The 16,413-nt window shown below is 51.1% G+C and overlaps 1 protein-coding gene across 8 annotated transcripts in view; it reads left to right on the top strand.

Moving 5' to 3' along the window:
• LOC147097457 (neogenin-like) overlaps positions 1-16,413 on the top strand; it is a 217,927-nt gene that overhangs the window by 193,775 nt on the left and 7,739 nt on the right. For 5 of the 8 annotated variants that reach the window (XM_085972460.1, XM_085972459.1, XM_085972457.1 and 2 more), the window contains exons 18-25: positions 60-198; positions 1,040-1,147; positions 2,210-2,404; positions 3,543-3,575; positions 10,623-10,700; positions 11,835-11,982; positions 14,279-14,514; positions 16,074-16,166. In XM_085972460.1, the coding sequence (XP_085828586.1) occupies positions 60-198; positions 1,040-1,147; positions 2,210-2,404; positions 3,543-3,575; positions 10,623-10,700; positions 11,835-11,982; positions 14,279-14,514; positions 16,074-16,166 (1,030 nt within the window). The remainder of the gene's footprint in view (positions 1-59; positions 199-1,039; positions 1,148-2,209; positions 2,405-3,542; positions 3,576-10,622; positions 10,701-11,834; positions 11,983-14,278; positions 14,515-16,073; positions 16,167-16,413) is intronic. The other 3 variants (XM_085972455.1, XM_085972458.1, XM_085972461.1) reach the window with 2 other exon arrangements.

Below are 16,413 nucleotides of genomic sequence, written 5' to 3'. Positions count from 1 at the left end.
TAACTCTGTGTGCCATCTATGGGTGATGCTGAAACACTGTAAATTCCATTCCCTTTCAGACTGCAGACACCACAACACTGAGTTATATTGTCTCAGGATTGAAACCAAACACACTCTACGAATTTTCTGTGAAGGTGACAAAGGGTCGGAGGTCAAGTACCTGGAGTATGACGGCACACGGAACTACGTTTGAAACGGGTACGACTCTGGATCAAAGACAAAAAAATGAATGAATCAATGAATAAAACTCCTAATTCTTTGTTACCTTAGCCAGCGGGCTGTGGGGCAGTTTGTGAATGCCCTCCCATGGCTCGGTGTGTAAGGACAGTGCGGTGCTGTGCTATACGGATCATGGCAGGTCCAGGTTCAATCCTGGGTTTGTGCTGAGTCACCTGATCTCAGCCACCGCCACCACAGTTGGCCTCAACACGCCTTGGTTAATCGGCATGGGTTCCTGGTCCTGATTGGTATCCACTGACTCTTGCTGGAAAGTGTGGAGGTGAGGTGAGGACCCGCACAGTCGAATACCCTGCAGAGACTCCGTCTCCAGGCTCACAGATGAAGAAAGACCCTCGAGGACACCGCTTCGCTCTATCACATCGAATCAAAGATGCAGTGTCACTGCTTGTGATTTAAGATTAGCACTGTGCCCAGGGAGGAGTGACCACACATTGAATACCGCATTCAATCTAATTAAACCAGTAAATGTCCAGATTTCTTTTTCTAAATTAATTCTGGGGATGTGGGCATTGCTGGCATGGCCAGCATTGATTGCCCATCCTTAGTTGGTGAGGAGTCAACCACGTCGGTGTGAGACTGGAGCCACATATAGGGCCAGACCGGGTAAGGACGACAGGTTTCCATTAGTGAAGCAGTTGCCACTCCGACAGATTCATGGTCACTTTTACCAGCTTCTTATTTCCAGATTTTTAAGCTTCTCACAATGCCATGATGGGATTATTAGTCCAGGCCTCTGAATTACTAGTCCAGTAACATAACCACCCAGATACTAACTTCAATTTCTTTGGCTTTCTTTCAGTGCCGACCTCTCCGCCCAAGGATCTAACAGTGGTGAGCAAGGAAGGAAAGCCCAGGACCATTATTGTGAACTGGCAGCCGCCATCAGAGGCCAACGGAAAGATAACAGGTATTGGAGGCTGGATCACCCGCACCCTAGACCCGGGGAGCCTGCGTGAGTACTGGGGGCAGGGTCACCACGGGAAGGGAGCTATGGGAGGGCAGCGTCCGGCAGGTAGCGGGTCTGATGGCACAATTACTTGTCTGAAGGGACCATTTAAAAGAAAAGTGGAGGCAGGTTGAGATGGGGTTTCATTAGAAACTGTGGCCAGTGGGAGTTTGTAGGCCAGGTCAGGCAGACTGGGGCCTCGACCACCCCCTACACCACACTTCTGTTACCTCTGGCCTGTACAGATTTGAGATAATGTACAGGAGGCTAGAACCGATGACTGGAGGTTCAGGGAGGTTTGAGGAGGGGCAAGGCCATGAAAGGATTTAAATCCAAGAATGAGAATTTTAAATTTTACCGTCTTATTGGACCAGAAGCCAATGTAGGTCAGCGAGCACGGGGGTGATGGGTGAACGGGACTTGGTGCGAGTTAGGATACAGGCAGCAGATTTTTGGATACCCTGAAGTTTACAGGGTGTGGGGAATGGGCAGCTGCCTAAGAGAACATTGGAATAGTCGAGTCTAGAGGTAACAAAGGCATGGATGAGGGTTTCAGCAGTAGATGAGCTGAGGCAGGACGGATGACGTTAAGGAGCTTGGAAGGAGGTGGTGGGGAGGATGTAGGGCTTGGACGCTCAGTGCAGAGTCATATAGAACTGCAAACAGTCTGGTTCAGCCTGAAAAAGTGACCTGTGAGTGGGCTGGAATCGCTTGGAAGTGAACGGAATTTGTAACGGGGACAGTAGCTCGAGGAAATAGGAACTCTTCCAAGACTGGATGTCAATCTCACGCTTGTACATTTATTGACTGATTGCCAAGGGAACAAGGTTAAATATATTAAATAAGTGGAGTGCGAGGTAATAGTGGAGTGAAGGAGTTTGGTGTTCAGTTTACCCATCAGTATTACGGACTATCCTCTGGGTGTATGAGGGAGACAGTTTGTGCACAGAGAGAATGAAGTTTGTGATTATAAAGTTTATTTCATGTTTCTGTGCGTTCTTCCCTCTCCCTTTCCGGATGCAGGGTACATCATATATTACAGCACAGACATTAATGCAGAGATCCATGACTGGGTGATAGAGCCAGTGGTTGGAGACAGACTGACCCACCAGATCCAAGATCTCACGCTCGACACCACTTACTACTTCAAAATCCAGGCCCGGAATTCCAAAGGCATGGGGCCCTTGTCTGAGTTTGTGCAGTTCCGCACACCCAAAGGTAAGGGATGGCTCTGAGCTTTAATATCGGGAGCGAGGTTCCACACAATGATCCCGCAGTGAGGAAGAGAGACTGCATTCTCCTAGAGATATGAAGTGATTCAGTAACTTCAAGGAGCAACGATTTCTGTAACATTCTGTGGAGTTTTAGGTTTTCAGTAACTCTTGATTCCAGCCACGCCCCCACCCTGCACTGCCCAGACAAAGTGGGATATTATTCCTGCCCATGTACTGACTGAACAGCCAGTCCTCCTCACCACTATTAGAATTGGAACACAAGTGTGGGAAGTGCAGCGTGTTTGTGACCAGTGTGGCCATGCCTCCAGCAGCCAGCGCCCAGTGCTCAGACCACTGCCTGTGGTCACATTTAACACTGGAGGAGGTGCCACGGAAAGAAGGGGAGAGTCCAGGTCAGTGCTGCCATCTGAACTGTGCTCGTGTTAAGGGTACAACGTGTGGTAAAGGGGGAAAACAAATCCAACCAAGGTGGGGAGAAATAATTTGTCAAAAGCACAAATCTTTATCAGTATCTTTTTTTCTAAACCATGTTGACTATTAAAGGTCTTTGTGTATCAAAAATGGTGCGGGACTGGAGACCCATTGTGTGTATTTATGTAAAAAGGCTTTTAAATAAGATCCCACCTTTAAAATGGGACAATGCAGTCTGTGCTTTTATTACGTATTCCACAGCAATTCTGTAGCTTGGAGTTGGTGTGGTGCGGCGGGGGCAGGTGGGGGGTTGGCTGCAAATAATGAGTTGCCTCGCAATGTTTAATACTTGTCTCCATCACATTTCTGTATCAGTCTTGCTGTGACTAAACTTCACTGTGTTGAAGTGGGTGAGTGGTCACCACTACTGCACCCTTCATGTATACGGGGAGGAGATGAACGAGAGGTTTAGGGATCATCACACTGTGTGTGTGTGTGTGTGTGTGTGGTTTGTCATTTTGAAATGGAGATGAACTGACCAGTGCCTATCGCTGTGCATGTGGCCAAACCTCCCTCTGTCTCACTGAATGACTGTGTGTTTTTTGCTGCTTTGACGTGTTTGTGAGTGGTTCAATTTTTGATTAACCTCATCTTTCTCTTGTTGAATTGAACTGCCTTTGATGTTCTCTCTTGTATCCCTGATCTGTTAGCTGAGTCATCAGACAAAATGGCTAATGACCAAGGTAACGGCACTCAGCCTTGTTCATTCTGGTTCATCCCTGTGTTTGTCGGTAGTTTATCACTCGCTCATCATGTGCTGTTCCCTGCCATTTAACCCTTTGATCTCTTTGGGCCTTCAGTTAGTGTCAGTTTTGCGAGTCAGGTCTGTGGTTAATTGCCCACAGCATCACTTGTCTCTCTCTCTGCAGCTACCCACAAGGTCCTGAGTACAGCTGGGCCAACACAGAGTACCAGCCAAAGTCAAACCACTTCCCCGGGGGGAAGGGAGAAAACTCAGAGGATGAACAAATCAACACAATTCCTAGAAAAGACAAAATGGAATAAGGAGAGCAAAAAAACATAGACTATCATCACATTCATTTATCTGTTTTTTATTGGGAGGTGGGGGACATTTAATTTTTCACTTTGCATGTGAAGTTTCTTCTTACTCACTTCAGCTTTACCAGCAGCTTCTAGTTTAACAAGGGCTGCATATCTCTGGATTGAATAAATGTCAGTATATCTAGGTTATTCAAAATGTGTTGTCTACGTTCTTTGAAGGTATAATCTTGCAAATTCCTGCCCTTCACTTCTCAAGGTGTGGACTCCTGGCTGCGATACAAGTCCATGGGCCCCAGGTCCTCTCTGATACCTCACCCAAGTAGCAACCTGTGGACCTAGCCAGTGAACGTCTACCAAAGTGGGCACCACCACCAAGCTCACCTGATGTCCACAGAGCCTGACTCTGCAGTGGCAGAGGGCCGCTAACTCCGCACCGAACCAGCAATTGGAATTGGCACTGTTCTGGCCTGTACGGCTCAGTCACACCCCAGTGAGCCATTGGTCAGTTGACTATGACGTAGCAAAGTCATGGTTGCACAGCTGCCACCAACCATGCAAGACGGGGACGAACAGAGTCCCAGCTCTTCCACCACACCACAGCGAAGGCTCGAAGAGTTGTCACTGGGCTGCTGTCCCGTGCACCCCAGCTGCCAAGTCAAGAGGGGCTCTGGCAGAAGGTTTAAAGCACTTTGCACACACTCACCTGCACTTTTATCTAGGAGCAGGTTGCACCCTCTCACCTGCACTCAACACAGAGCACATCTGAATAAAGAGATGTATGCACCCTAAGTACAGGTGATAATTGCACCGGCTCCTGGTTTGTGGAATGACTGTAGAATGACAGCGGTGCAGTATCCAGACTGCAATTGTTTCTGAATGGAACCAGCACCTCTTCCACCAGCTGCACTGAATTAAGTGTTGTCGAGGACTATACCTGTCGGGAGAGGATGACTTAGTGTCACACTTCTTGTAAATTAATTCTCGGGATATGGACATCGCTGGCAAGGTTGTCAAGAGCAGAGGTGTCCTGGCCAGTATTTATCCCTCAATCAACTTTACTAAAACAAATGATCTGGTCATTTTCACATTGCTGTTTGTGGGAGCTTGCTGTGCACAAATTGGCTGCCGCGTTTCCTACATTACAGCAGTGACTACACGTCAAAAGTACTTCATTGGCCGTAAAGCGCTTTGGGACGTCCTGAGGTTGTGAAAAGCGCTATGAAAATGCAAGTTTTTTTTCTTTTTATTTATTGCCCCTTCCTAGTTGCACTTGAGAAGGTGGTTATGGGCCTTCTTGAACCCCTTCAGCCCGTGTGGTGAAGGTGCTCCACAATGCTGAACCCCTTCAGCCCGTGTGGTGAAGGTACTCCACAATGCTGAACCCCTTCAGTCCGTGTGGTGAAGGTGCTCCACAATGCTGAACCCCTTCAGCCCGTGTGGTGAAGGTACTCCACAATGCTGAACCCCTTCAGCCCGTGTGGTGAAGGTGCTCCACAATGCTGAACCCCTTCAGCCCGTGTGGTGAAGGTGCTCCACAATGCTGAACCCCTTCAGCCCGTGTGGTGAAGGTGCTCCACAATGCTGAACCCCTTCAGCCCGTGTGGTGAAGGTACTCCACAATGCTGAACCCCTTCAGTCCGTGTGGTGAAGGTACTCCACAATGCTGTTGGGTCAGGAGTTCAAGGATTTTGACCCAGCAATGATAAAGGAACGGCTGCTGCCCTCGTCCTTCTAGGTGGAAGAGGTCGCGGGTTTGGGAGGTGCTGCCGAAGAAGCCTTGGCGAGTTGCTGCAGTGCATCTTATAGATGGTACACACTGCAGTCACGGTACACCGGTGGTGGAGGGAGTAAATGTTTAAGGTGGTGGATGGGTTGTCGATCAAGCGGGCTGCTTTGTCCTGGATGGTGTTGAGCTTCTTGAGTGTTGTTGGAGCGGCACTCATCCAGGCAATTGGAGAGTATTCCATCACACTCCTGACTTGTGCCTTGTAGATGGTGGAAAGGCTTTGGGGAGTCAGGAGGTGAGACACTCGCCACAGAATACCCAGCTTCTGATCTACTCTGGTAGCCACAGTATTTATGTGGCTGGTCCAGTTCAGTTTCTGATCAATGGTGACCCTCAGGATGTTGATGGTGGGGGATTCAGTGATGGTAATGCCATTGAATGTCATGGGGAGGTGGTTAGACTCTCTCTTGTTGATGGTAGTTATTGATGGCACTTGTGTGGCGCAAATGTTACTTGCAGGCCAAGCCTGAACGTTGTCCAGGTCTTGCTGCCTACAGGCATGGACAGTTTCTTTATCTGAGGAGTTGCGAATGGAACTGAACACTGCACTCATCCACAAACATCCCCACTTCTGACCTTATGATGGAAGGAAGGTCATTGATGAAGCAGCTGAAGATGGTTGGGCCTAGGACACTGCCCTGTGGAACTCCTACAGCAATGTCCTGGGGCTGAGATGATTGACCTCCAACCACCACAACCATCTTCCTTTGTGCTTGGTATGACTCCAGCCAGTGGAGAGTTTTCCCCCTGATCCCCATTGACTAGCGCTGCTTGATGCCACACTCAGTCAAATGCTGCCTTGTCAAGGACAGTCACTCTCACCTCACCTCTGGAATTCAGCTCTTATGTACATGTTTGGATCAAAGCTGTAATGAGGTCTGGAGCCGAATGTTCCTGGTGGATCCTAAACTGAGCATCGGTGAGCAGATTATTGGTAAGTGAGTGCTACTTGGTATGCTGTCGACAGCTGCTTCCATCACTTTTCTGATGATAAGGAGTAGGCTGGTTGAGCAATAGTCCGGGTTCTCGCTCTCCTGCATTTTGTATCCTCCTTTGAGACCAAGGTTGGGAGCAGGTGGGGGGAGGCACCAGATGTTACAGCGCTGACTGCTGCCATCCCAGGGCACAGCTTGTAGATTTCAGATCAACGCCTTGCGGTAGATTCAAAGCTTAGTGCAGATATGATCTCCATTAGCCACAGCTTGGACTGCAGCTCTTCGTGTTAAATGCTCAATTTGTAGCCAGCAGAATCACAGCCAGACTCTTAAAGGAGTTCCACTGACAAGGTGCTGGACACCGAGCACAGTCGATGTGCAGATAGGATGCAGCTGACCTGAGCTTCACTTCAACTTGAAGAAGCAGCACTAATGTGTCCCTTGTATTTCCAAGTGAAAGAGAAGAAAACACCAGATAAAGAATTTTGTTCTGATTCCACTCCGGGAACAGCGTTCGCTTTGCCAGATTTGTTATTTAAGATCTGTTTTTTGTGGATGTGTGACTTGGATCCTCCTCCTCAGCACGGTTTCACTCAGCCATCCTGTATCCGCCCTGAAGCCTGCACTTCAGGGATTCTCAGTCTTCACTAAGACCAAAACCCACAAGGCGAGAAAAACAAACTAGAATTCCTCCCCCCAATTCTTATCCTCCCCTGAAGGCGCTGCCTCTTGCTGGGCCCCAGTTCCGTAGACACCAAGTGCCCTGTGGTACTTCATACAAGGGCAGTGTGAGCCGAGACGGAGACTGTCGATAGACTATTCGACCCTGGCAGCCCAATCTCGGCCGGTCCCCACAGGAAAACGCCCTTTTCAGCTGGAGTCACCGGTGACAGGAATCCTGGCAGGCTCCCTGCCCCTCCCCCAACCTCTCTACCTGGCTCAATGGAACTGAGGCCAATTATAATCTCCCCTGCCCGTTTCCCCCCCCCCCCCAAAGCTACCGCAGCTGAGATCAACGAATGCAGTACAGACCAGGCACAACTTGTGGTCTGTGTGTCTCAGTATCACATGCGGCGGGGTGTCCGGGAACCTTTCTGAAGAGATTGTGTTCAATTGGCTGGGACTGTACCATCACCAGCAAACTTGTGTCACTATATTAAAAATTAAAACAATGGCTAAAGAAATGTGATAAATCAAGAGTGTTGTTTGTACTGTAATATCACACGGTGTTATTTCAAGGACTGCGACTTTAACACATGGAGGAGTCTTTGCTGACATTTTCTGGCAATGTCCCATCAGTAATAACAGTTCGTTCTTTAAATAAGCCTGATGGTGCATTTATATCACAGAACAGGAGTCTGGGATGTTGGTTGGTGTGGCGATGGAGGATTCTGGGATGTCGGCTGGTACGGCAATAGAGGAGTCTGGGATGTTGGTTGGTGTGGCGATGGAGGATTCTGGGATGTCGGCTGGTACGGCAATAGAGGAGTCTGGGATGTTGGTTGGTATGGTGATGGAGGAGGCTGGGATGTTGGTTGGTATGGCGATGGAGGAGTCTGGGATGTTGGTTGGTATTGTATGGTTGTGTGAGTATGACTGTGCCAAGCTGTTGTGTGGAATAGTCTGTGGGACAGGTTTTCCAATTTGAGCAGTAACTCTCAGATGTTAATGAGGGGAACTTTGCAGAGTCGACTGGGATGAGGTTACCTTAATCTCATCCTGACATGATGCCTGGACCATTGCCAAAAGGTTGTTGGATTTTAGGTTTTTTATGCTTCTTATGGAACCTTGTAGAGATTGTTTAGTGTTTGCTTGGCAAGTTCTCGAGAGTCAAGCACGTTGTGTGGGACTGGAGTCATGTGTAGGCCAGACCAGCTGTGGGTGGCAGACTTCCCTCTCCAAAGGATATTAATGAACAAGTTGGGTTTTTACAGCAATCTATAAGCTGTAATGCTAGCCCACAAATTACCAGATTTATTGAATTCAACTTGTAGGATGTTAACTGACGACCTCTGGCTCGCTAGTCTAGTACCAGAATCACTAGGCTTCTGTACCCGGTTTTACTTCATATCCCCAAGTTTAGAAATCTCTTTATAAAGTTCAAATCTAAAGCACTGACCAACTGATGTTCTGGGGCTGCAGGCATGGGGTGGGACCTGTGAACCATAGCAGTCAGCACGGCAACGAGCAAAGGTTTGGTCTCTGCTGATAGACATGGGGCGGCGCTTGCCTCGCAGAACGCCCCATTCCCTGGAGCCTCAGGTCATTGCTCCCAAAAACCTCTCGGGACATTTCATCTCCAATTCTACGGCCAAGAAATACTCATAGCCCACCTGGCTGCACTGATACCGATCTAGTCTTTGGGTCAAGAAACGATTGAGTTGCCCTTTAGTTACACAGATACCTAAACGCTGTGGTCCCGCAGAAATCGCTGACCAGCCACAGCTGTTGCTATGGCGACACTATTTCAGCCACATGCACTGATTTTAGTAGAAAACATCACATACACAATATTGGTAAATGTACATCCTGTGTACATTCACTTGACAAAAATTTGCCATCGTTCAGCATGAAGCTTTGCAATCCTTCGCTTTCAACAAAGTTTGGAACTCTGACATGAATTGAACAGTTTCGAGCTTTTTGTCCCGCAGTTCCGAGCGGGACATCAGAGTGACAGCTGAGAGTATGGACCCGCACAGCAAGACACCCCCCCCACCCCACACCCCGCTCTCCATCCAACCCCCCCCACCCCACACCCCGCTCTCCATCCAACCCCCCCCCCACCCCACCCTGCTCTCCATCCAACCCCCCCCCACCCCACCCTGCTCTCCATTCAACCCCCCCCACCCTGCTCTCCATCCAACCCCCCCACCCCGCTCTCCATCCCCCCACCCCCAACCCCCGCTCTCCATCCCAACCCCCGCTCTCCATCCAAACCCCCCAACCCCCGCTCTCCCCCACCCCCAACCCCCCCACCCCGCTCTCCATCCCCCCACCCCCAACCCCCGCTCTCCATCCAACCCCCCCACCCCACCCTGCTTTCCATCCAACCCCCCCACCCTGCTCTCCATCCAACCCCCCCACCCCGCTCTCCATCCCCCCACCCCCAACCCCCGCTCTCCATCCAAACCCCCCAACCCCCGCTCTCCATCCAAACCCCCCAACCCCCGCTCTCCCCCACCCCCAACCCCCGCTCTCCCCACCCCAACCCCCACTCTCCATCCCCCCCACCCCCGCTCTCCCCACCCCAACCCCCGCTCTCCATCCAAACCCCCCCAACCCCATGCGTTGGATGCTGCTTGCCTGTTGCCATAACCACCCTGTTGGTGCTGCTCATTATTGGTTCAGTTTGCTTTCGTCCACTGGCCTGGAGCGGTTATTCCGATTGGTTGAGCTCCCTTCTCCATACCATATTGCTGTTGTTTCCATGGTGATGAAATCTGGCGTTTTCACCCCGTGTTACCATTTCAGCAGATAACCAATGAAGTAAAGCAGCCACAATGATCAGAAAGCACTCCCACACACTGCTTTTCATCTCACCATTTTACCAACAAATGTACAAAACTGGCCAATGAGTATTGAGATCACATGACCAATGTCGGTGTCTATTACTCATCAGCCACATCTGGATTCCCAGTTAACGGCGCAAGTATTGGACAGCACTGCTTTAACCCCGCAGGACCCGTTCCCTCCCAACACCACCTACCCGGACACGCGATAGAGATCTGTACATATGTACGTTAGTCAACAGGACTAATGCTGGACAATTCCCGGGCTGGATAAACAATGGTATGAAGCGTGCTCATCAAAGGGTTAAGGTGCACTTTCCATTCCAGCATCTTCACTGTGTCCCTCTTGCTGAAAGTGTTGCCATTGCTCATAACACGCTGTGTTGTCTGTGTGCTGTAGGGGTTGAGTAGATAGTAGTCAGTGTACAATGTAGATGTTGGGTTTCTGGATGTGCTAATCTAACAGCTGGATGTTAATAACTATCTGTGTCTCTGCAGCACCAGGATCATCTGGGAAAGTCGGAAAAAACCCTCCGGTAATGGACTCAGGTTCGGACACCAGGCACTCGATAAGCGGTAATTTCTTCCAGTACTTGTGCATCTCACAGTATGTCTTTAACAAAGGTTCAGGTGTGGCAGAAATATCAATTGTACATCCCTCTCCCCACACAGCCCAGGCCCCTCTCCCTCACAGTAGGAGGCCCACCCCTGCCACAATCTCTTTATATAGAAATGCTTTATCTCCAGCCTCCCCCTCCAAAATACCAGAAGAACTTTCTACAGAGAAGAACATTCCGGCTCCTTTCCATTGGCTCTGAAGGATTGAAAATCGGAGGCTGAGCCTGGGCCGGGGCCTGAGCCTGGGCCAGGGGCTGAGCCTGGGCCTGGGCCGGGGGCTGAGCCTGGGCCGGGGGCTGAGCCTGGGCCTGGGCCGGGGGCTGAGCCTGAGCCGGGGGCTGAGCCTGGGCCGGGGGCTGAGCCTGGGCCGGGGGCTGAGCTTGAGCCGGGGGCTGAGCCTGGGCCGGGGGCTGAGCCTGGGGCCGGGGGCTGAGCCTGGGCCTGGGCCGGGGGCTGAGCCTGAGCCGGGGGTTGAGCCTGGGCCGGGGGCTGAGCCTGAGCCGGGGGTTGAGCCTGGGCCGGGGGCTGAGCCTGGGGCCGGGGGCTGAGCCTGGGCCGGGGGCTGAGCCTGAGCCGGGGGTTGAGCCTGGGCCGGGGGCTGAGCCTGAGCCGGGGGCTGAGCCTGAGCCGGGGGCTGAGCCTGGGCCTGGGCCGGGGGCTGAGCCTGGGCCGGGGGCTGAGCCTGAGCCTGGGCCGGGGGCTGAGCCTGAGCCTGGGCCGGGGGCTGAGCCTGAGCCTGGGCCGGGGGCTGAGCCTGAGCCTGGGCCGGGGGCTGAGCCTGAGCCTGGGCCGGGGGCTGAGCCTGGGCCGGGGGCTGAGCCTGAGCCTGGGCTGGGGGCGGAGCCTGGGCCGGGGGCGGAGCCTGAGCCGGGGGCGGAGCCTGGGCTGGAGGCGGAGAATGGGCCTGGGCCGGGGGCTGAGCCTGGGCCGGGGGCTGAGCCGGGGGCAGAGCCTGGGCCGGGGGCTGAGCCGGGGCCGAGGGCTGAGCCTGAGCCCGGGGCCTGAGCCTGGGGGTGACCCTGTATCTGTTGGTTTGTGTCTTCTTATTGTCTGTTCTTTGGCGAGCTCCAGTTGATGGTATTTTGCCGACAGGTCACAACAGTCCACATGGCAGCCCCACCTCGAGCCTGGACAGCAACACGATGCTGATTATTATCATCTCTGTGGGAGTCTTCACAATCATCATGGTGGTCATCATCGCTTTAATCTGCACTCGGAGGACCAACTATCAGCAGAAAAAGTGAGGAGAGAATTGCTTCTAAACACCTAGTGTTGTGGGATGGATACTGAGGTTTCCGCTCTAGGAACTGGGTTCAAGTCTAACCCAGACTGAATGCTTTTCCTGTGTGTTGACTGTAAGGGCCCATTCTATATTGGAATGAACTTTGGAAGTCTCAATGCAGTATTTAACAGGCATGATCGCAGCCTAAAACGGCCCTTGATGGGAGCCAAAGTCTTCCACCAGTAGCTTCAGTAGAACTGAGAGTTTATCCCTGTCAGGAAAGATTGAGAGGTGACTTGCTAGAAGTCTTCAAGATTATGAAAGGGTTTGATAGGGTAGGCGTAGAGAAGATATTACCACTTGTGGGCGAGACCAGAACTAGGGGCCCCAGGTGGGCAGAGGAAACGCTTCAAGGACACCCTCAAAGCCTTCTTGAAAAAGTGTAACATCCCCAGCGACACCTGGGAATCCCTGGCCCAAGACCGCACAAAGTGCAGGAAAAGCAGCCGGGAAGGTGCCGAACACCTCGAGTCTCTTCGCCGGGAGCAAGCGGAAGCCAAGTGCAAACAGCGGAAGGAGCGCACGTCAACCCAAGCACCCCACCCACCCGCCCCTTCAACCACCGTCTGCCCCACCTGTGGCACAGACTGTAGGTCCCACATTGGACTCATCAGTCACCCGCGAGCTCATTTTTAATGTGGAAGCAAGTCATCCTCGGTTCCGAGGGACTGCCTAAGAAGTAAGAAGGAGAAAGGGTCTTAAATATAAGACAGTCACTAATAAATCCAATAGGGGATTCAGGAGAAACTTCTTTTCCCAGAGAGTGATTAGAATGTGGAACTCGTGACCACAGGGAATGGTTGAGGCGAATAGTATCGATGTATTTAAGGGAAAGCTCGATAAACACACGAGGGAGAAGGAATAGAAGGATATGTTGATGGGGTTGAAGTAGGGTGGGAGGAGGTTCGTGTGGAGCATAAACACCAGCATAGTCCAGCTGGGCCGAGCGGCCTGTTTCTGTGCTGTAACTAGTATGTAACTAATTTGGCACTAATGGCAATCTCACCCAGCCAGCAGGATAGCTGGTGTGGGAAACATGAAAATATCACACTGGTACAGTAGGGGAGCTTGGCTGAGGCACATAGTTGGGGCAGTGTAGAGGGAGCTTTGCTCTGTATTTAACCCGTGCTGTACCTGCCCTGGGAGTGTTTGATGGGACAGTGTAGAGGGAGCTTTACTCTGTATCTAACCCGTGCTGTACCTGCCCTGGGAGTGTTTGATGGGACAGTGTAGAGGGAGCTTTACTCTGTATCTAACCCGTGCTGTACCTGCCCTGGGAGTGTTTGATGGGACAGTGTAGAGGGAGCTTTACTCTGTATCTAACCCGTGCTGTACCTGCCCTGGGAGTGTTTGATGGGACAGTGTAGAGGGAGCTTTACTCTGTATCTAACCCGTGCTGTACCTGCCCTGGGAGTGTTTGATGGGACAGTGTAGAGGGAGCTTTACTCTGTATCTAACCCGTGCTGTACCTGCCCTGGGAGTGTTTGATGGGACAGTGTAGAGGGAGCTTTACTCTGTATCTAACCCGTGCCGTACCTGCCCTGGGAGTGTTTGATGGGACAGTGTAGAGGGAGCTTTACTCTGTATCTAACCCGTGCTGTACCTACTGTGGGAGTGTTTGATGGGACAGTGTACAGGGAGCTTTACTCTGCATCTAACCCATGCCGTACCTGCCCTGGGAGTGTTTGATGGGACAGTGTAGAGGGAGCTTTACTCTGTATCTAACCCGTGCTGTACCTGCCCTGGGAGTGTTTGATGGGACAGTGTAGAGGGAGCTTTACTCTGTATCTAACCCGTGCTGTACCCGCCCTGGGAGTGTTTGATGGGACAGTGTAGAGGGAGCTTTACTCTGTATCTAACCCGCGCTGTACCTGCCCTGGGAGTGTTTGATGGGACAGTGTAGAGGGAGCTTTACTCTGTATCTAACCCGTGCTGTACCTGCCCTGGGAGTGTTTGATGGGGACAGTGTAGAGGGAGCTTTACTCTGTATCTAACCCATGCTGTACCTGCCCTGGGAGTGTTTGATGGGACAGTGTAGAGGGAGCTTTACTCTGTATCTAACCCATGCTGTACCTGCCCTGGGAGTGTTTGACGTTGACACTGGGTGCCTGAAATGGAAGGTATTTTACTCTCCAGTGCTGACATCCCTTCATCTTAATGAGAATAAAGTTCACTAAAGAAAGTTAAATGTACAAAATCCTCAGCCTTCCTCCCTCCCCCTAATGCCACTCCCGTTTGGTGTTTTTCCTTCTAGGAAGCGCGCGGCCTGTAAATCCGCCAACGGATCTCACAAGTACAAAGGGAATTCGAAGGACGTCAAGCCCCCTGACCTCTGGATTCACCACGAGCGCCTGGAGCTGAAACCAATTGACAAGTCACCGGATCCAAACCCAGTCATGACAGATACGCCCATTCCCCGCAATTCCCAGGACATAACTCCCGTGGAAAATTCCATGGACAAAGACCACCAACGGAGGAATTCCTACCTGGGTGAGTTCAAAGCTTCACCTGAAGTGAGTAAAATGAGTCGACAGCCGCGAGGCTTCAGACCCCGGCCCTCGGGGGATTTCAGCTGTGTTGTGATTGTATCCACACTCGAGTTAACTCGCAATCAGACAGACGGAAACAAGGTCAGTAATTCAAACCTTGTAACATTATCCAGAATCTATGAGGCTCTGTACAAATAAACAAAAAGAAAGGTGAGTAAATATCAGCAGCCCATCCACACTCACCCTACCCATTACACAGTCTGTCCTCATGCTCCTCCCCCAGCTCCCAGTGATACTAACTACTGGGGGACGATTACCAATCGCAGGGAAAACTGGGAAATGACTCACCAATCCCTAAGGCACTTAAACTTAAACAGGAAAATGCTGGAAATACTCAGCAGGCCAGGCAGCATCTGTGGATAGAGAAACAAAGTTAACGTTTCCGGTCGATGACCCTTCGTCAGAACTGATGAAACTCCAGGCGGCTTTAGTTACTCCACGACACATCTCGAGACATACTGAACTAACTCCCCGCCTCCAATTTGTCCTTAGGGACAGAACTAGAAACGACCATCTCCATCTATCAGAAGGAGGGAACTGTACAGTTCAATAGCACCACATTCTTTCACCTCTGGATCTGGGGATAAAACAGTAAACGGTGGAGATACGCAGCAGCTCCATCAGTTCTCCTCTTGCTCTGTCGATGCTGTACAGGAGCTCGGCCGAGTTCCTGTTTCAGTTCTGATGCTCTTTCAGACACTGATCGATGGAGCTTATAGTTGCAGCATTCTCTGTTTTTATTTGATTCCCAGCATTCATAGTTTTTCCTTTTTATCTTTCCTGATAGGGTGAAAGGCTGTTCCGTTTGATCGGCAGGAGATAGCAGTTTGTCCAAACAGACCCACTGTCCAAGCCCCCGGGACCCAGCTCCTCTCCGCTGAGTGGAATCCTCTCCCTAAACCTCTCCGCCACGCTACCTTTCTCCCCCTTCCATCCGAGCCATCAACCACCTCCCAATAACTTCTCTCCCACTTCCTGCTCACCATTCTCCAATCACTTGGCAAGTTTGTATAAGGGGAGCTCTATAAACGTCTGGAGGTAGCAATGGGTGAACTTAAAAAGATTGGAAATATATAAATTAAGAAAGGAAGTGAAATCGGTGGAAGTCGATTTGCTGAATCCCTTCAGTCGCGAGCCGGACCTGTTCCTGGCTGGGGCGGCAATCACCTCGTACAAAAGGGAGGTACTGCAAGGAGTTATCAGGGCCAGAGCGATGATCTGGACTATTTTCGATTGACTAAGGGGGTCAGAGAGGAATTTCCCAGATTTATGTTTCCCAAATTGGCCTGGGTTTTTATCTGTTTTTTCTGCTCTCCCAGGAGTTACCATGGTTTTTGGGTGGGGTGCGGAGTGATGCACGAGGCTTCACAGTGGTGTGGGACAGGCTGGATGGACCAGAGGGTCTTTCCCTGTCCGCCATTGTTGGTATGGATTAAGGGAAGCTGTGCAGTAAAGCGTGACTCTCTGGCAGTGATGGTTATGGGATGTTTCTACTTACAGGCCGTGAATTAGAAGATGGCATGTCCACCCTGAGCGGGCGGCGTGGGCTGCGGCCAAAGATGATGATGCCTTTTGACGCTCAGCCTCCACAGCGTATGTCTGATAACATTTCTCACTTGCCCTTCTGAGAATTGTGTTAATATTTAATAAGCAAGCAGACAGCAAAAGATGTCAAAGTGTCTGCGCCAGGTTGGTGTTTGGGAATCGTCTTCCTGAAGGACCAGTGGATAAAGGCAGCGATTAACTGATCCACACAGACCAGGTCCCCGGTGCCGAGGCAAGGGAGGGTTACTACACTTAGTGACTCTGGGAGTGGGGAATCCAAGGTCTACAGACTGGA

This window comes from Somniosus microcephalus, chromosome 32 (genome assembly GCF_052327205.1).
Source record: "Somniosus microcephalus isolate GS21.2 chromosome 32, FLI_Smic_1.0, whole genome shotgun sequence".
NCBI classification, from domain to species: domain Eukaryota; kingdom Metazoa; phylum Chordata; class Chondrichthyes; order Squaliformes; family Somniosidae; genus Somniosus; species Somniosus microcephalus.
The sequence above is the reverse complement of the archived record's forward strand: the minus strand, read 5'-3'. Positions and strand labels throughout refer to the sequence as shown.